General features: G+C 46.4%; 2 protein-coding genes across 2 annotated transcripts in view; one reads left to right on the forward strand and one right to left on the reverse strand.

The window, feature by feature from the left end:
- Positions 1 to 11,055, forward strand: part of Dennd11 (DENN domain containing 11) — a 36,022-nt gene extending 24,967 nt beyond the window's left edge. The window contains exons 5-9 of the mRNA XM_028859051.2: positions 1,337 to 1,475; positions 2,721 to 2,852; positions 2,999 to 3,149; positions 3,904 to 3,972; positions 5,442 to 11,055. Of these exons, the coding sequence (XP_028714884.1) occupies positions 1,337 to 1,475; positions 2,721 to 2,852; positions 2,999 to 3,149; positions 3,904 to 3,972; positions 5,442 to 5,637 (687 nt within the window). The 3' untranslated portion in view covers positions 5,638 to 11,055. The remainder of the gene's footprint in view (positions 1 to 1,336; positions 1,476 to 2,720; positions 2,853 to 2,998; positions 3,150 to 3,903; positions 3,973 to 5,441) is intronic.
- A 2,110-nt stretch (positions 11,056 to 13,165) lies between these two features.
- Agk (acylglycerol kinase) overlaps positions 13,166 to 20,021 on the reverse strand; it is a 79,136-nt gene continuing 72,280 nt past the window's right edge. The window contains exons 14-16 of the mRNA XM_028859052.2: positions 17,373 to 17,443; positions 15,423 to 15,507; positions 13,166 to 14,189 (exon numbers count right to left, since the gene is read on the reverse strand). Of these exons, the coding sequence (XP_028714885.1) occupies positions 14,052 to 14,189; positions 15,423 to 15,507; positions 17,373 to 17,443 (294 nt within the window). The 3' untranslated portion in view covers positions 13,166 to 14,051. The remainder of the gene's footprint in view (positions 14,190 to 15,422; positions 15,508 to 17,372; positions 17,444 to 20,021) is intronic.

Consider the following 20,021-nt stretch of genomic DNA (forward strand, 5'->3'; position numbering starts at 1 on the left):
CTAGGCCCTCTCTCCCTGGTGATCGAATGAAGTGCACAGGAAACAGGCCAAGAGTCACAGCGGTCATGCTCCGTGGAGGATCGCCTCGCATGGAGCAAGGGGCCGGGGAATGGTGTCAGGGTAGAGGTTGTAGGCTGCTTTGGAAAGGAAGATCCCTGGTCTAGGCAGTCCGCCTAGGCTTTGAAGATTGAGGACAGCCAGTGGAGACAGAGTGCAGGGGCTTAGGTCACCCCCACAGCTCTCAGCCTGCTAAACTCACTGTGTTCTTTGGGGTAGCTGCCTATCTTCAGATCTGCTCTAGCCTGCCTGCCTTATGGCAGATGAGCCCTCTTATGCCAACAACTAAGCATCTAAGTGGCTTTCTGAAGTACTCACAGGTATCTGGTTTGAAGCCTGTTCTGCCAGTGACACTGGTGTCCTCAATGCCATGGTGTTCCTAGCTCTAGTAAGTCATTCGTGTTTTGTCTCAGGTGGTTCTTAAGCCAGGTGAGGTAACCCATGGTCTGATCTCCCTGTTTTAGGGACTAGGAAAGCAGACTGGAAACATAGGCTCACTTTCCCAGGCTTCTGTGTTAGGAAATGGCAAAGGCAGGAGTGTAATTTCTCAAGCTTATGCTCTGGGCCCCTAGCACAGTCCTTCCAGAAGGTAGCCCTGCAGGAGGGCGGCTCCCTGCAGTTAGCATTCCAAGAGGAAGTCAGTTACAGTTGGAGTATACCAGAGGTAGCCATGAGACCCTTGGACCCTCCCTGCCTGTGACTACTGCAGATACCTTGCTGTGCACAGTGGCCCCCAGGTCCCTGCAATTTCAGTGTCTGCTCATCCTTTTATTATGTACGGTGCTCAATGTTTTTGTGTTGAATGTTCTCATTGAGGCATACTGTATCTTCAAGGGAAGTTTCTAAAAGTAAATACTTTTTAAAAACTCCAGCCTTTGAAGCCCCTGTGCAGGCACACACATGCGAGGGACCAGAAGAGAGCTTGGATCCCTTGGTTCTGGAGTTGCGGGTGTTTGTAGGATGCCCGTTACGTAGTGCTGTGATCTGAACTCCTGTTGTCGTGATTGTACATTGAGCGTGCTGAGCCACTGAGCCATCCTCCAGCTTTCAGACTGCTGAGTTCTAAATAATAAAATCCAGCCCTTTCCTCTGCACTTCTCTTAAATCCAAACTTCATTCGGTCAGGGGAGCTGACGCATCAGAGAAACCAACCACCAGGTACCGTTTTGTGTGGAGGCAACTATCTTGTAATCTTGATGGTACGTTGGAGTTTTCACGGAAGGCTGTTTCACAGTGGCAACCTCTAACAAGCTATCCACCTGCCCTTGTGTGTTTCCAGATCACACACCCGGCTGGCTGCATGTCTCAGTTTATCAAGTTCTTTGGAGAACAAATCCTCATTCTCTGGAAGTTTGCCTTACTCCGAAAGCGCATTCTGATATTTTCTCCCCCACCTGTGGGCGTCGTCTGCTACCGAGGTAACTAGGAGCCCAAGTGAGCGGCTCTGCCTAAATGCCCAGCTCATATGCTCTAGTCCTTCGGTCATTAAGCATGTTAGGAGGGGTTTGGGCCATATCAGTGGGATCAAGGCTTCTGGTTAGATTTGTATTTTAGAATGTGGAGTCTGGAGGCAGTGAAGACGGATGGGGTGTCACCTTTGTATCTTGGGGAGAGATGAGGTAAACTGCATCAGCTTGACTGAAGTATGCAGAAGTCGAGTTGAGAAAGAGTTTAGGATGAGGCTACCAAAGTGGGGGACCAAGGAGTGGTGGGGAGTTAACTTGGGTGTGTACTGCTTGAGACATTTCCAGGGAGGTGTTCAGCAGGCACTTGTGTGATTGGGTCAGGACCTGTGGGGAATAGTTGGGCTTGGGAAGAAGGATTGAGAGTGACGTAAAGCCCATCTAGTAACCTTGGGATGGATGGCGTCTCCTGGAGAGTGGGGACCGAAGGTGTCAGGTCTAAGAGGTTGGCAAATAGTGGTGTAAGGACAAGAGAGTGAAGATGATGGAGAGAGGAGGACCAGAGGATGGGAGGTCCCAGCAGGCCACGGCATTGAGGAAGGGGAAGGTCGATAGAACCAAAGTCTTAATTCAAATTCAGGCCAGTGAGAGAAATTCAGAAAACATCTATTCGATGATAAATTGCTGGTGAGACCTTCAGGATATCAAGTTCTGCAGTGGACGTCCCTCAAAGATTTTCCAAGACCACCTGGTTACAGGATAGGTAGTGTAAACAGAGCCCTCCCCCAGCTCCTGAGACAACTTCCCATTGCCCTAGCAAAACCCTTGAGGCTGGGAATTCATAAGATGTTTGGTGGACTTATAGTTCTGAAAGTCCAAGAGAAGGATGCTGGCACCTGGTCATCCTCTGAAGGTCCCATGGTGGCAGAGATCACATATGAAAGAGGCGCATAGGGGAATGAACAGACTCACATTTTAGCATGCTTTAGAGATACCTGACTCGGTGTCTCCAGACTGTGTAACAGATGATGGAATTCCATCTTAAAGATCCTGCATCTCTCAGTACTGCTACACTGGGGACCAGGCCTCAATGTGGGGTTTGGCAAGAACAACAAAATGTAGCAGCCTCACTGTCGGGAGGTACTGACCTGCTCGGTCTTGGGTGGATGGAGGAGTGGGAACAAGAGGGAAGATTCCTCACTTCTGTTGTGCGTCCCCCCCCCCCCCCCCCCCCCCCCCCCCCCCCCCCCCCCCCTGCAGTGTACTGTTGCTGTTGTCTGGCCAATGTCTCACTGCCTGGCATTGGGGGCACCATCCCCGAGTCAAAGCCTTTCTTCTATGTGAACGTGGCTGACATTGAGAGCCTGGAAGTCGAGGTGTCCTATGTAGCCTGTGAGTACGGGGCCCTCCCCTCCTCTCCCTGTGTCCAAACCCTTTCCTCTCAGAAATAGGCTCTTGGACTCCTGGTCCTGTAGTAGCGTTGGGGTGGCTGTCTTTGTGGCCCCTTGGGGTTACCTCACTAATCCTAGGCTCCACAGGCACCACGGAGAAGATATTTGAGGAGAAGCGGGAGCTGTACGATGTCTACGTGGATAACCAGAACGTAAAGACACACCATGACCACCTGCAGCCCCTGCTGAAGATCAACAGCGCAGACCGGGAGAAGTACCGCCGGCTCAATGAACAGAGGTGAGGCCCCAATGAACAGAGGTAAGGTCCTCCGTATCCGCGCCGCGTGTGCCAGTGAGTGCAGCCCTGGCCAGTGCTGTGCTATAAGGACCAGAGACTCAGAGGGCAGTCAGCAGCACCGTCCTATGCAGGATGGCTCTGTGAAATCTAGGAAAAGCCTACTCTGCCACCCCTTTCCTTGAGCGTTCCTAAAGCAGGGGGTGGGGAGCAGGGGCTGGAAGTCAAGGGGAGTTCTGTGCATTAGGAGTCCGACATTCCCGTATGCTGCCCTCACTGCAGGGTGGCACACACAGGGGTGGTTTCTGATTGGCTCGAGAATCTGAAACTCTGTGAAGCAACAGTTACAACGCTAGCTTTCAGAAACACCCCAAAAGACCTTGTTTAGATCAGCCCATATATGTTTGGAATAGCCATTTATTGAGCATCTACGCAGTCAGGACCCATTAGGAAACTGGTGTATGCACACTGTCTGGTGGAACTCTGAATTCTTTATCCTAGGAGAGAAAGAGTTAGCCTATCATCCCCATTCAGTGCAAGTCAGGCAAGACAGACACCTGACTAAGGTGGGGTACTATTGCACAGATCCTGGGTTTGAGCCCAAGCTTTGCTCCTTCTCTTCCCAGTCTCTGGCCTGGCACCGACTGCCTGGTGGGGCTTCCTGAGAGAGAGGGGCATTGTTGATGCTCGGTTGCTGCCAGTCATGTAGTTGGATGCAGGAGCCACTAGAGTCTGATCGTGTTCTCCCTTCTCACAGGCAGATGCTCTTGTACTCCCAGGAAGTTGAAGGAGACTACAACCCTTGTGAAGAAGACCTCTTTGTGCTGTGAGTTGGCCTGGGCAGCAGCTGTGGGGCTCTGGGAATCCTTTCAGTGCTGACTTCCATGGATAGACACCTTGCTTCCCTCCCATGCAACCCACTGCCACTAAGGATGCCCTTTATTATTCTCAGGGCTCTCCGTGCTCTAGGCCCTGAGAGGTAGCCCTAGTTCTGCAAACCCAGAAGGGTAAACCCAGAGTGGCTGAAGAGACGGGGGCAGGTCCTAGAGAAAATGAGGACCCTGAACATGCATCTTGTTGAACATTTGCATCCAGAATGTCACCACATAGCTGTCCATTTCTCCACCCTCTCACTCCTTGAAAGGACCAGTTCCTTGTGCCGAGTATTATGAGACCGTGTGGACATTCAACCCTTCAATCAAGAGTAATCTCTTTTCTCTAGATCCAGTAGCCATGGAAAGGGCTGGCTCCTATCAACACCCATTGCATTCAAGCAACCACAGGAAGTCCTGTTTCAGAATTAGAGCAGAATTGTAATTGAAGTAGAAACAAATCTTCCTGAAAGCCCTAGCTTTGATGGAGGCATCCTCACACAGGTTTATCTTGTTTTGGAGTCCACTTTCTAGGACACACACTGTGTGTATGGGCAGACACAGTCTTGTCAAGGTGTGACAAAGAAGTCATTTTGTTGTCTGTGGAAGGCCCGGAACCCCAGAACAGTGGGGCCAAATCAATGCCTTTCTAAACACAGCTCATTTACTCATTCAGCATGGCTGTAAAGCTGTGACTTTGAAATACTGTTTTAATGTATCCTCTTGCTCCAAGGAGAGGGGGACCTCCCCCCCCCCCCAGTGCTGGGAGCTGGGTCATTCTCGGTGAGGGCACTTTTCTCCCCTTTCCACAGCACGGGCTTCAGAACTGCCCTGTTCCTGCGCCGGCTCCTCTGAGCTCTCCCTTTCTGTGTACCTGCGCCAGCTCCTCTGAGCTCTCCCTTTCTGTGTACCTGCGCCAGCTCCTCTGAGCTCTCCCTTTCTGTGTACAGCATCCGTGACTTAGGGCTGCAAGGCCCGCGCAGAGCCCCGGGCTCTCCAGCCAGGCTTACTGGCTACCAACTGCAGCAGGTCCAGTCAGGGCTTTGGAGAATGTGCATTTCAGTCTCTCGCCTGAAGTCTTGGTCCAGAACTGCATCTTCAGGTTCTGTGTTTTCACTCTTCTCTGATGATGACGCAGAGGGAGAGACGGTGTCTATGGAGCCTCTCCGGGAGGCTGTGCTTAAAACAGGAAAATAGTAGTCAAGCCATCATCCATACAGATTTCTCTATCATCCGGTGGCGATTCTTACCTATGGTTTCCTTGCTGACATCATTCACACTCTAATAACCGGTTAACTTTCACCCCCTTTAAAAATTGGTGGACTAGTTCAGAAGGCTTACAAAGTTTGGGCTCTGCATGTTCGGGTTATCTGGTTGACCTTTTTGCCTTGTCTTCTCTCCCTTTCCTGTCTTGGAAATGCAGGTTTTTCCTAGAGCAAAATAACCGGATTTTTCAGACTTTATTGGAGGTGTCCGCCAGTCAAGACAAAACTCTCACAGCCGAGCATGCCCGAGGCATGGGACTGGACCCCCAGGGAGACAGGAGCTTTCTCATGGACCTGCTGGAGGCCTATGGCATCGATGTCATGTTGGTCATTGACAACCCCTGTTGTCCCTAAGCAGAGTACCACAGGACTGGTGGTGAGACGCTCATGTGGGGTGACAAGAGCCTGGAGTGCACCCCAGGCCCCCAGCAGCTTCAGGCTTAAGTTGATACAAAGGACCATTGATACTTTCCAACACATGTAGTGTTTGCCATTTCCTTTCTCCCCCTCAGCCCTGGGCTGAGGGGAGGCCACCTGGGTTTTGTAGCTTCTGGTTGGACACGGGAGTCTACTGTCTTCCACTACTGCTTTGGATTTAGTCTTAGGAGTTCTGCCAGTCAGAGTGAGTCAAACTCTGGGATGAACGGTTGACCAAATCTGTACGTCTTCGTCCTTTGCTGCATACAAGAATAAGACAAGCACGTGTCCTAGTGTGGCCTTAGATGTTCATTGGCCTAAAACCAGAAACTAATCAGATGACCTTTCAGGGTCACCAGGTTCTAGGGGTCAGGTTAGGATGACCTATGTGTCATAGGGCAAGTCTTCACCTTCTAGGTTGACTGGAGTAGGGGCCACAGAGAAGGAAAACAGCATCTCTGACAGAATGGCAGGGTAAGTAAAAAGCTAGAATGAATCCTTGAGATCCTAAAGTAAGGGAATGACGACTGAGCAATATAACAACCCTGCTGCCCCCTGCATTCCAGTCCCCTTGGGATGGATGGGTTGGTGGATTCTGAAGGTTGGTGCTGGCCCTGGAGCTTACAAGCAAGTTCGTTTCACATTTGAGTCTCTTTTGAAGGCTGACTATCTTCTTGGAATAACAGCTTTAAACAGGCAAGGGAAGAAATCTCATGTTTCTCTGAGAGCTCTCTGGAGGAACTGTTTGCAGTCCTGAAGCAGATACTTCTAGTGAATTCTGAAATGTAGCCAGGGTCCGACCTGGTTGGCTCAGAGGTTGGGATGTGGTGTGAATAGGTCTTTTAACCAGTTTGAAACTCCCACAAACTTACCTTTAGCGGAGACAACATTTCTTAGGCTGAGCAATTGGGTCCACAGACTTAAGAGATTTGACAGGGAAAATATAACAGTGCCTCCCCTGCCAAGAAATCGCAGACTACCAACCATGCCCACTTCCTTTGGTCTAGGACGGAGCCTGCAGTCAGTCACCTTGTTCTTTGGGGCTGGGTCACTTGAGACTGCTAGGTTACTAGATGAGAGGGCAGTTGTTAACTATACTCAGAAAGCCAGTTCCAGCGCTAGTCCCTTAAAGATTTTGTATTTTCAGTAATGATTTCTCCTCCTATGCTCGTTATATGTGAACAGCTAGCCATCCAACATCCATGTCTGTAGCCAAAGAGCAGCCAGGCTGACGTCCACAGCAGAGAGAACTTTGGATGGAAGGGCTGTGTCTCTTATCTCAATTCTAGGTTCTAGAGGCTCACTGCTTAAATCAAGTATTTTCACTGTAGTTCCCTGATAAAAAATTCAAGAGTGAAGGGATTTGCGCGTGCAGATGCAAATACACGCTGATGAGTCAGGGTAACATCTTTTCTGTAAATATATAAGTAAGTTTAGGCATTGACATAAACTGTTTAGCTAATAGATTTTTCTCCTCTGCAATGTGGGTTTAGCCATCATTTCAGTAACATGTTTACAAAACACAGCTGTGCTCAGTGGCTGGCGTTTCCCCTGCTTCTTCCTTGTGGCTGTCTTCTCCTCTTGCCCCGGGCTGACTGAACAGGGTCTATCTGATGCTGATGAAACAACACTTCTTCTAATGATCTCTAAGAGCTCCAAGTTGGGGGTAGATAGATAGCCAGAGACAGGAAGAGCCCATTCTGAGAACCTCCCCAGGGCCTTCCACTTGCCAGCACTGTTTCCTGTGCTGATGTAAAGATAGCAAGGATGAGAAAGGTTGGCTTTTGTTAAGTTGGGCCTTGTGGGCCCTTTTTAACTAAGCTGCTGTTTTCCTGGTCTCTTTGTGCCCCACCCACCCATGTAGAGGGCCAGTGTATGGGTGGCCCCAGAGGGAATACAACCCAGAGACGATGTCATGTCTTAGGTTGTAGGTGTGGGGTTAGCTGACCCCAGAGCAGAACTTCTGGTTCAACTTCTCCTTCAGTCCTTTCCTACTTTGTCAGCATCCTCCTGGGGCTCGAGCCTGGCACAGGCCTCTGTGTGGCCGAACAGCACGTATGTTAGCACCTCTGCAGCCTTGGCCTCCACTGGTCAGCTTCGGGGTATGTTTTTAGAAAGGAAGCCCTGCCTGTGTCCCTGTGAAGTCTGACTTCATACCAGACTGCTCCCCCAGTGGCAGTGAGCAGATGCAAGCCTGCCTCCTACGCTGCAAGTCCCCTCTAAAGGGAAGGAGTGTGTAGACTCTAGAGGAAGCCCTCTACAGTGATGGCAGAAGCTAGGAGCTAGGATTGGCTTTTTGTCACTCTTTTGAAATACTTTCTGAAAAACCATCTGGTTTCATTTGGAAGAAGTTAGCTCACATCCTTAACAACATCCTAGGTCTGACCGTCAACAGAGTCAGGCATGTTTTATTACCACTGGCCTCTAGGGAACAGGGTTGAAAACTCAGATGTGGGTCCTGCCACTCTGCTGGTGGCCCTCATCGGATCCCTGCCTAAGCTGGCAGAGCCCTTCTGGGGAGCACTAAACCCTATCTGTACCATACTGTGAACCATGTGCCAACCCGGAAGCACTTGCTGACTTACATTGCTGGCTACTCAGTCATTTTTAAGTTAGAAGAAACTCCAAATGACAGTCAACAATCCTCAGGGGGCCCGAAATTGGGGTTTTGGATTTGTGGACATTCATATTAAGTATAAGATACTAAGTATAACAAAGGCCTCTTAAAGTGGATGTTTTCAGTTTTGTTAGCAGATGGTAGATAATACTTAGGACTCTTTCTCCAGAAGGAGTAAAAAAAAAAAATAGCAGAGCTTATCTCCTACCGGTCTTCAAAGGAAGGGCAAGTCATTGCTTGGTATTAGCTTTGGCTTTAAACATGAAGCCTTCCCTGTGCTGGGCACGCATCCAGGCCAGTGTCAGTGTCCTACCTGGGACCCATATGGTCCCTCCAGTTAGGAGTACAATGTGACAGGAGGCATTTGCCTCCCACGCCTCCCACCTACCCAGGCTATGGGAGAGAAGCTGTTTTCATTGCTGTGACAGAAGTTAGGATAGGAACTTAAAACTGTACCTTACCTTGCTGGGAAGCACAGGAAAACCACAGGAAAAGTAAGAGTGACACTCAGATACAGTAATGCCAATGCTTCATGGGAAAGTTCACTTACGTAATTATCGAACATATTTTAGCTAGAAGATAAAGGTAAATTAAATCATAGCTAATTGCTGTCTTCCTTCTGGGAGTAAGGGGGATGAACTTGCTCTATCTAGAGGTGCTGAAAGCCTACCGGTGTAGTGAGAAGGTAAAAACAAATCAGCCTTCCATGGGGACTTTCAGGAGACTTTTAAAGGGTGGTAGCCAATTAGCCTTCTGGTGGCAAACACTATCCTCCTAGAGATGCAGGAACTCAGGAACTGTCTTTCTCTTAAACTGCACAGAGGAGTGGACTGAGGGGCCTTCTCCAGGTCCAGTGTGATGGTCCTTGCAGTGGTAAGGAAGGGATTCAGGGTGTGAATGAGTAGAACTATAGGGTGATGCTGAGTTTCACAGTGAACTTGCCTTACCGTGAGAAGAGTTTGAAAACGAACAAGAACATCTGTAGGAAGATCACCAGGCTCTCCAGGGGCTGCTACCTTCCCGTTAGACCTCCAGGCTAGTAGGCTGTGGTTCTGAGAGCTGTCCAGCCCTCTCCTCTCTCCCCCACTAATAGTTCCACCCATTGGTGAGGATCCTTAAGGCCCATGGGCTACCTCAGCAGGCCCAGTCTCGTCCCTTCTCATGAAAATCCTTTTCTGATTCGGGTAGGGGCAGGGAAGGAGCTAAGAGCTCCTTTATACCCAAGTCATGGGTTTGACTAGTCTACTTTATTGCTAATATACCTCTGTTCCCAGGAGCTACTGGAGTACTGAGTGTTGTAGGGAAAATGCTGTGAATTAAGGTAATGTTTTTCCTATGAAGAACGGTTTATTTTTATAATGTTACTGAGTGGTGAATTGAGTACTAAAGTGTTGAAATGGAAAGGAATTGCAAAGTTATAATCTAAGAAAGAATGGGCAGCTTTATAATTGGATAGCAGCTGAGGCCCTTAGAGGTGTCCCTGTCCATGACAGTGTATTGCAGCCTGAGCACAGACTCTGATGTATTTTTTCAGCAGCACTGGTTGGCCTGGGAAGGATGAGATGGGCACCAACCTTGGGGGAAGCTTCAGGACAGAGGTAGTAAATGCCGTCTTTCAATGACTGCTCCCTCGTGGTCAAGGGAGAGGGTGGGAATGGGAAGTGGCTTTCTACCTGGCACTTTAATTCATTGTCGCGGCTGGAAGTTGGGTGATGTTGTAAATTTAGAAAAGGAGTAGGAATTTTCTGGTGCTATAGAAAAATGAAGATGGGAGAAATAAAACTATGCTTTCGTCTTTTTTAGAACTTAGTCTAGAATTTCAACATGGCCCCGGCTCTTAGAACCATGTTGACTCAATTTCTGAAAGGTTTACGGCAGAGGTTTCTTTACATTTGCAGCAGGTGCCTGCCCAGACTGACAGTGAGTTTACTTTGCTTCCTAATGATGCTGGGACTTATGGGGGTAGAAGAGCATTTTATAAACTGTGCCCACACAGATGGAATTTCAAAGTGAAAAGCCCATACAGAGAAAATATATTTAACTGACATTGTATCTGGGTAAATTAAGCAAAGATATATAAAAGTTAGGAAAACGAACTTTGTGTTTGCTGTGCCCACATCAGCCATCAGAAATGGGGGATTCTGGGCCCCTGAAGTGCCAGTGTGAGTGGCTTCTGGGACTTGGGATGGAGGTAAACAAAAACAACTTCCTTGATTTGTCCAAAACTTGCTGGCTAAATTTTTGTATAAGTCTGGAATATAATCCTTTCCTGAAAATGAAATAGTTGTAACCAAGGAAATCTGTTTTCCTAGTTGTTTTTTTTCTTTTCTTTTTAAAACATAAGTGTCCCTGTTGCCTTAAATGTAAAAACCTATTTTGAGTAATAACCCCAGCCTAAGAGTTATAGCAATAAGAGACCCTAATCTATTTTTGTTTCAAGTCTTTACCTCATATGACAAAGTCCGAAGGATAACTGGTAAGTTTTGCTCTGGGTACTACTGCAGAGCGATGTATCCTCTCTCTGTCTCCAGTTGGGTATTTACAGACCTGAAGAAAGCTGGACCTAACCCTGAGGCTAAGTGGAAATGTTTCTTGAATTGATTCTTTCTGTGGTACAAGTGACACCTGTGTGTATCATATCTGTATATATCTGAACCAAGTTATGTGCAGAGGTTGATAATAACTATATTTACAAAGAAGCCCCAATTTTTACAATTAAAGTTCACATTTTAACATGAGCCTGTGTGCTGTGCTCCTTTACCAAGTAGCTTTTGATAGGAGGGACGATGATGGTTCAACCTGTGAGCAGAGCCCAAGGGCTGAGTGCGGCTCTTACTACAGGGCCAAGGACAGGCACTGGGGAGCTGCGGCCAGGCCTTTGAGAGACCGGGGTTGGATAAACACTCTCCAGGTCGTGGAAACTGAAGTCAAAGAACCAGGACTGTGTGCCCTTGATCCCCACAGGAAACTTCTAGACTCTAGAGAAGTGATTTTGTTTCAGAAATCTCTTACCAGAATTTTATGTGGCATTACATAGTGATACATATGCACATGTTTATTTATACTCTAAAATTTTTATTTCAGTTTTATCTTTGGGAGAATGAACTGTAACACTGGTTACAAAGCTTGGGTCCTATTTTCTAAGTGGGGTGGCCATATCTAATAGTGCCCTTTATAAGAACTAATGTTTTTATAATTGTTCTTAAAGTTCTAAAAGTGTCAGTTGCTTGTATAAAGGCCTGGAGGTGACACTCCCTCCCCCGCCCCATGATCCTCTGCAGAGCTGCGCATCTGCAGACCTGTTGTTAAATGTGGGCATTTTATGGATGTCCAAAGAACAAAGCAGTAGACAATGAAACCCAAGTCCTTAGAAGGAACTAGGGAGTAAAACGTCCCCCCTCCCCGAGACAGGGTTTCTCTGTGTAACAGCCTTGGCTGTGCTGGGATTAAAGGCATGTGCCGCCACTGCCCAGCATGTGAGCAAAATTCTTAATTTGGGCCCAATATCCTTTCTGAACCTCATGGCAGTTATGGTTAGAATCTGTGGCTACACACGGTGTTTTGAGAACGAACGCTAGATTCTGTACTGGTCCTTCATGCTGTTACAGAAGCACAGTCTTTTATTTCCATATAACATAGCAGCCCCTTCCCCTCCACAGCTGGCACAGGGTAAGTGATTTACGCTCATCTTCAGACTCATCTGTTTGCTGTTGTTAAAGCAGAATGCTTACCACCACCACAAGCACACAGAACTCAACAGGCAAGCCTTATGTTTTGTGGTCTTCAGTTACGGGCTTTTTTGTAGGCACTGTCTATCTACTCCATTCATGCACTGACTTTACTGCAGTGGGACACGTGGGTGGGTATATTACTGTCTTTACATTTGAATTTTATCTTCCTGAAGTTTCTGCTACTAAAGGTGTCACTTTCCCTTTCACAATGACAAGGGCTCAAACCAAATTCATACAGTGCAGGCCTTCTGGAGTCCAGGGGCTTCTCGGCATGAGCAAAGGAAATGCCCATGCTAGTATTAAAGTAAATGGTACTGGGGCTGGAGAGATGGCTCAGCGGTTAGGACCCAGGTTCACTTCCCAGCACCCACATTACAACTGTCTGTGACTCCAAGATCTGACACCCTCACACAGATACATATGTAGGCAAAACACCAATGCACATAAAATAATTTTTTAAAACAACGTAAAAAAAAAAACCCAAATAAATGGTACTAATGAGCCGATAGGAACTCCTTCTATAAAATCAAATGTTTTTAGTTCTCAGCTTGCAACAGGCTAAAGGAAGATCTAATCAGATTGTTAGTTAAGAGATCATTATTAATTTTAATGCAGTAGTATACTTTTTCCCACTAATGTCAAAGCAATTAAAAGATGTTGTAATTCTTACTCCCATCTTCTTTCTGAGCTCATAAATAATAAAAAATGAAAAAGGAATATAACTGATACTGGATATCCTTGTCTCACCAGAATTATTTACATATTGGATAAATGAACTAGTTACGAACAAGAACATTCTAATAACAATTTTCAACTACCGAAAACCTACTTACTGCTTCAAATAACTCTAATAATATATGCCAATAATTGTTAAAACAGTTGTTCTGTAATGAGTTAGCCCATAAGTTATTTAGACTTGTATTTTTTGCTGAGGAAAAGCAATTGGTAAAAAATGCCAAGCATAAAAATAAACTATGATAAGAATCCCTTTGCTGACACAGTGGTTTAGAGATGTGCCCAAGGGAGAAAATTTTTTTTTAAATTTCAAATAGTGAAGAGTTAACTTCACTGGTTTATTTATATACATAAATGAGGGATGCATTTAAATTACACTGGGTATGTTTAAAAGAATGATGCGACGCTTTTTATTTGTAAACAGTATTCACACAACACCAGAAAGCACACTGACAAGTGTGTAACTTCCCATGAAAAATGACAGATGTCAACATGAATACGTGATTTTTAAAAAATACATATAATACATTTGGGAAAGTCAGTTTATGAAGTAGTTTTAAAATACTTCCTCCAGGTCAGGTTGGTTGACCCAGGAAGCAGCTGTTTAAATGAAGATTCCAGCCAGACTGAGTTCCACGGTGTTGGGGTGAGTCCAGGTTGGTAAGTTTCACCGTGCGCCTCAGTTGTGCACATGCAAACTAACAATGAAGAAGCACGGGTTTGCTCTTTCAACATAGTATGTTAGCCATGGCTGAGGAGGGATCCACCTCACATCTGCTTTCCAGATGGAGACCAGCCAAAGTGGAGATCATGGAGGAACAGCACCCATGAGAGAGCCCGGAAAGAGGGAGAGGCACCTGAAGAAGGCAGCTGCTTCCCTTGGATGCCCTAGGACGGTCAGAAAACTGGAACAGTAGCTTAGTCTACACATTCCACTCTCCACTGTGGGGCAATCAGAAAATCCCAGCCCTTTCCAGCTCACTGAGTGCAAGAACTTCCTTGACCCAGCCGGAGCAAAGCACTATGGAGGAGGGATCAACTACCACGGCGGCACAAGGAAAGCATGGGCTAACAAGGCTGACCGCCAGCTGGGTGACAGGGTATGCACACTAGGAAGCACTACGGGAGGAGGGGGCAGGAGTACTTGCCATGAAAATTCCCTTGGGATCCTGTGACAACAACACTCGGGACAGATGAAGCACACCCGTCCCCTTGTGGTCCCACTGGTGGCTCGAAGTGCGGCCTGCGAGCGCCAGGCTGCTGCCGGGTCACTGGGATGCGCTCTGCAGCATCTGCTCTCTCTTCCTAGGGTCACAGAAGAAGCGCAGCTTCCGGGGCAGCAGTTTCACCTCCACAGGCATGGCTTCATACTCCTCGCTGTCAATGCTGAAGGAGCCCTCAGTGCCCTGGAGAGAGGAGGGGTTCTGAATGCACCTCTGTGACCTCACTGTGGTTAAGGAAGCATCTCCCCCGAGGGCCCAACCTAACAAAATCTCCCAGGGCTGAATGGTCCCAGAAATACCTCAGTTTTCTCTCCAGTCCGTGAAAAGGGTTTTTTTCTTTTTTAAAAACTTGTATCTCAAAAAGCATTTTGGAGCTTGAATGAGGTTAAAATTTCAAAATATTAATCAAAAGGCACCAGGCGGTGGTGGGCACATGCCTTTAATCCCAGTACTCGGGAGGCAGAGGCAGGCAGAACTCTGAGTTCAAAGACAGCCTGGTCTACAGAGCTAGTTTTAGTACAAGCTTCAAAGCTACACAGAGAAACCCTGTCTCAAAAAGACAAAAAAAATTATCAAAAGGCAAGAGCCCTTCCATATTATACATGTATGAAACTGTCAAAGAACTAACATGATAAATAAGCAAGGATATCCATTGGGGAAAAAAACTGATGAATGTGTAACCTAGGGCCAGAGACTATAATCCTTCTAAGCTAAAAGCAAAAACGACAGCTAATTCTCATGTGAGGGACGTTGTGTCCACTGACTCATTTTCTTTACTCCCCAAGACCTGCTGGGCTTAAGACTTGGGTGTGCCAACACCAGCACCATTACAGACTGTGGAGCCCTGCCATAAGTCAGTTAATCCAGCATCTGCTCCACGACATCATGGTGGCAGCACACGGGGGCACCTATCTGCCTGCAGATTCAGTACAAGCCAGCAGCAGCACGGCTGTCGCTCTTCAGAGACCTGGAGTACATCTCCTGCAGCAGCAGCAATCAGATTACTTTCAATTCATGTCTTCACTTTTTATTCCTACTTAGAAAGGCTGTTGTTATTCTAAGTGTAGCACACAACAGCATACTTTAAGGAAAAAAGAAAATCCACTGTTTACCAGCTAGAAAATGGCTCAGATAATACTCTTGTAAACATCTTTTGCATTATTGGCATGAAGAAGCATAGGTCAGGGGAACCTAAGGATCACTTCGAGGGAAAAGCTTGGCTTAGAGACTCGAAGTCCTCAGAGGCCTGCTCCCAATCAGTAATTTAGAAGCTTCTGCCTCTCTCCTTTACCTCAGACCTGATAATGAGTTTGCCAAACAGAAGGCGCCTGCCTAAATGGCAGTCAGTGTGGAAGGAGGAAGAAGAAAATGGAGGGACAGACAGACCAAGGCAAAACAGCGGCCCACCTAGCTTACCTCAGGAAGCAGCAGAGTGCAGTGACTGGCTTGAAGACACTCGGTACCAGCTGCGCGCAGGCCAGGGTCTCTCACCTTCTTACTTCTATTAGTGTAAGAAAAAGCAAGGTCAGATCTCTGATGGCAACTGCAGTCTAGACTGGAAAAGCCCAGTCTCCCCTTCTGAGGGCAAGTGAGAGAGACGAGGACATGACACATTTTCCCTGTGACTCTTGTCTAGTGTTGTGATCTGTTCTGGAGCGAGCAGACTGATTTTCTTGCTGTAGAGAACTGCATCAAGCTGAGGCTATGTTTCTCTTAGTTGTCCGTTATTTTTAAATGGTTCTGCACCTATCTAGTTCTTAAATTGTTAATCTCAAATTTAAAAATTGGGATGTAATTACATCCTTTGAGAAAACATCAAACTTCTGTGATCCTTTATTAAGGACAAACTCGTTTTATTCTAGTTTAGGTTAGATGCTTCTTTAATCTCTATAAACAGTCTTAGATGTTTTCTGATAAATCTCCATATGTAATGGCCTACTTAGCACATTTACCTTTATTAAATGGCCTTGGAGTAAAGCAATCAGGCACAAACATACTTGACCTCAATGCATATGTACCCCATTTGGCTAGTTATGATAAATAAGAAAGGATAGAAACAGGAGTTTACGACCAGCTTGAGCTACTTGGGGAGTTAAAGGCAAGCTTGGGCTGTAAGAGACCCTGTCTCAAAAAAAAAAAGTCTATTATCTATTGTTATTTGGAAACAGCAATTCTTTTGTATATGGAATTGTCATCAGTGTTTTAAAAGCAGCTTCACCATGTTCCATTAAGATATTCAGTTGACACATGAATTACACAAATTTACTTCCCTTAAGGACCAAAAGGAAACTTGGTGATAGAATGAATATAATGCCATCTAACTTAAGACATACGGTGGGGTTTTTTGTTTGGGTGTCAGTTTGATAAAGGAGGTTTGAATATGGCTGCCACCACTAGCCAGAATCACTTAAGATACTGTGTGATTTGTGCACACTGTAGAAGGGACAGCCTTCTTCCTTCTTCCCTTTACTATACAGCGAGAATAATCAAAGGCTACAAGGAGCCATTCAGTGTCTGAAGAATCTGTATCAAAGGCGAGAACAACGCAGACTAATGAAAGCCACTCCGCTGCCTACGCTGGGATAGATAATGACGCAGCCATGGAGGTACAGCTGCGAGAGCAGCAATGTCCAATCCCTAAATGGGCACGAGAGGGAGCACCAGGACAATGCAAAGGCAGCTGAGCAGATTCCTGTTGGCATGGGAACACATAGCTCCTTAGATACTTGGAAGATGTCTGGAGGGTTTACAGAATTCTCAGCCAATGACGATCCAGCTAAGGCAGGACTTAACAAATCAGGCAGGACTCTGAAGAGTCTACTGGATGAGAAAAGGGAAGCCTGGGAAATGTCCAGGTATGCAGTGTCCTTTCAAGTTTGTCCTTGATGTTCTGGGAACAGGAAGACGAGGTGAATGGCATGCACAGTAAAAGATACTGGGAAGTGAGGCTCAATGTCAAAAGCCTCCTTGAGACTAACAAGCAGCCCGGAGATGGTGGACATAATATCCTTCCGTTTTACAGATGGGAAAGGATTCAGACAAGTCAGTGACCTTAGAGTCCCAAGACCAGTGAGGAGCCAATCAAGTTCTTGGCCTGAAACTAGAGTCCTGGACTATGCCTGAAACACTGAATTCTTTAATTTCAATTGAAAGGCAGACTGTTACATTGTGCTTTTCCCAAAATGAGCAGAGGCAAAAGTACACAGGCACCAGACATGCCAGCTCCATTATAAAAAATAATTCCCAAACAGACAGACAAGGCCTTTACCAGGTCTCCATCTTAAGTGGACAGCCCACTCTGAACAGAAAGATTTGAAGACACAAGTTATCTCATGAAGCTCCATTTCCCAAAGGCCAGGCACTTACCCTATGGTTATGAAATCTCCTTTGCTGACAGTATCAGGCTCAATGAAAATGTTCATAAAGTCTTCTTTGCTCTGGAAAGATTAAGAACATGAATGTTAAGACTTGAAAACTGGGCTAACGCAGCTGTCACCCACAGGTGCCCGTGTTCTTTAAAATGCTCTAAATGCAAACATGATAGGCAATCAGAGTAGAAAACAGCAACCTCTTTATTCCCCAGTAAGAGTTGTAAAACTGTGGTTCTATCCATACAAATGCCGAAAGATTGATCTACAAGGAAGTGCTGTGGAAAGAGTCCTGAGTTCTGTGCCCTCCTCAGCTTGCTACCAGTCATGGGCCTGCACCCCAAGCCTAGCCTTCGTGTGGGCTTCTTGGAGGAGTTCGAACATGTCGGCCCAGGAGAACACACACAAGCCTCTGACAGCCCTTGCTAGAGGTTCAAATGTATCACGAAGCACATCTCTCCCAACCAGGAATTACAAACACAATGTTCTGACATAATGACTGCTCAGAGTTCACACTTCACTCAACTACCTGCCGAGTGCCAGCCAAATTTCTTTAATCCCTCAGAATTTTGGGTTACATCATTGAACAAAACCCACAAGGAGCTTTGCCCACAAAGAACTTACATTTTACTGTTGGGAGTGCAAGGAGTAGATAGAATAAAACAGTGTATTTCTGAATACAGTAGAAAAGAGGTATATTAGAAGTACATCAAAATATATTATAAAATATCATAAATAAACAAGCCTTAGGTGATATTGGTAGCAGTAACTTTTTAAAATATTTATTTACTTTTATTTTACATGTGTTTTGCCTGCTTGTATGCCCATACACTATATGAGTTCAAGATGTCCATGGAGGTCAGAAGAGGGTGTCAGATACCCTGGAACTGAAATTAAATGATCGTGAGCCACTGTGTGGGTGCTGGGAATCGAGCCTGAGTCCTCTGAAGACCTGGGTCTTCTGGGAGAGTAGAAAGTGTTCTTCTACTGTGGAGCCATCTCTCCAGCCCCAGTCAGTGAGTAATGTTTTAAAGAGGGACAAGTGAGAGGGTGACTCTGATAAGAAGCCCAGGAGGTGAACAAGAAGACATGTATTCATCTAGAGCAGCAGTTTTCAAATCGTGGGTATCCCAGGAGGGTTGGTTAACATCAGGATCCTGTTTGCATCTGTGGCTAAAAGTTAATTTTAAAGAGACTCAGACTCTGCTATCATTCTCAGAGTTTCTAGCTCAGGGGCCTGTGGTAAAGCTCAAGAATTTTTAGTTCAAACAATATCCAGCTAATCTATGCTGCCAATCTAAAGACCATACTTTGAAAAGCACTATTCTAGGAACAAGCCATGCATACAAAGGGAAGTACCTAAGCAGAGGCCTTCAGGTGGGGGCATCCATGAAATGTACAGAGAACAGCAAAGAAATCCACATGTCTGAGCAGACTGAGTGGCAAGGACGAGAGAAGCAGATGAAGATAGAGACGAAGGGAGCATCTTGTTGGGTAGGGCTCTGTAGACCACTTTACGGAATGTGTCTTTTAGGTTGAGTGAAATGGAGAGCCGCTGGAGGGCTCCAAGGAGGGTAATGTTCTGGCTTTTTGTAATAGGGTCACTCTGCCTGCTGGGCTAAGAATTGAGACAGGGGTCTAACTGCAGAGGCAGGCAGTGAGCCAGTAAAGAACATTACAGAGAAATGATCAGGAGCAGCAAAGGCTCAGCAGATGCCAGGACAGTGATACGGGCCGATGATGGGACATGGCATTGGGAGCTGGCAGGGAGGACGAGGGAAACGATCTAGCCACCAGGTCTAATTAATAGCATAGCGGATAAAGGGAAAGAAAAGAGGCATGTTTAAATTTGCAGTGGGGCAGCACAGCCATGTTCCAGTTAGAATGGATACCAACATGTGTTCTCTGTTAAGGGCCAGCAGAGGTATCAGAAGGCTCTATGATTGCCACTAGATTCTGCTGTGTCCCATGTAAAAACAGTCATGCAGTACTTAATAAATTAGTGTGTTTACATTCCAATAGAAGCCACAGAAACTTGAATTCTGTGTGATTCCATCTGTTTAAAATGTAACAACATCCTAGCTTGAAGGCAGCTGGCCAGATGTGCCTATGGTTATCCTCTGCTGATAGCCACCCTTCAGCTTTGTTAGAGGCACAGTTAGGTTACCTGGAAATGGTGACTGCAAGTTGGTCTCCAGATTTTGCTAGAGGAAATGTCAGCCTGGATCAGACTAGTTTTGTCCCATTACTGAGGAAATGCCTTTTTAAGAATCAACACCCCAGCTCTGACAATTTTCACCTTCACCCGGTGGGAACACACTTCTTGGTCCTATTATGTGACTGAATCTCTCAGAACTGAGCCTGTTTCTTGTGAGGAGTTATTTCTTCAACTCAGGTGGCTTCTCATATACATATATCAGTGAAAATACAGACGAAGGCTACAGAGATCTGTGGATCCCTGTCTTACCCCTCAAGGCAGATTTCTTTTCCTTTGCCCTGTAATTCTCATTGCCCCGATCCCCTGAATTCTCAAAGATGCCTTCCCTGAGGAGACTGTGGACCCCTGGTAAGCCCTGCCTCCATGCAGCGGACTCTGTCAAGCAGGAGGCTGGGGCAGACATAAGGCACACCTCACCTGAGTGTCCTC

This window comes from Peromyscus leucopus, chromosome 3, assembly GCF_004664715.2.
Source record: "Peromyscus leucopus breed LL Stock chromosome 3, UCI_PerLeu_2.1, whole genome shotgun sequence".
NCBI classification, from domain to species: domain Eukaryota; kingdom Metazoa; phylum Chordata; class Mammalia; order Rodentia; family Cricetidae; genus Peromyscus; species Peromyscus leucopus.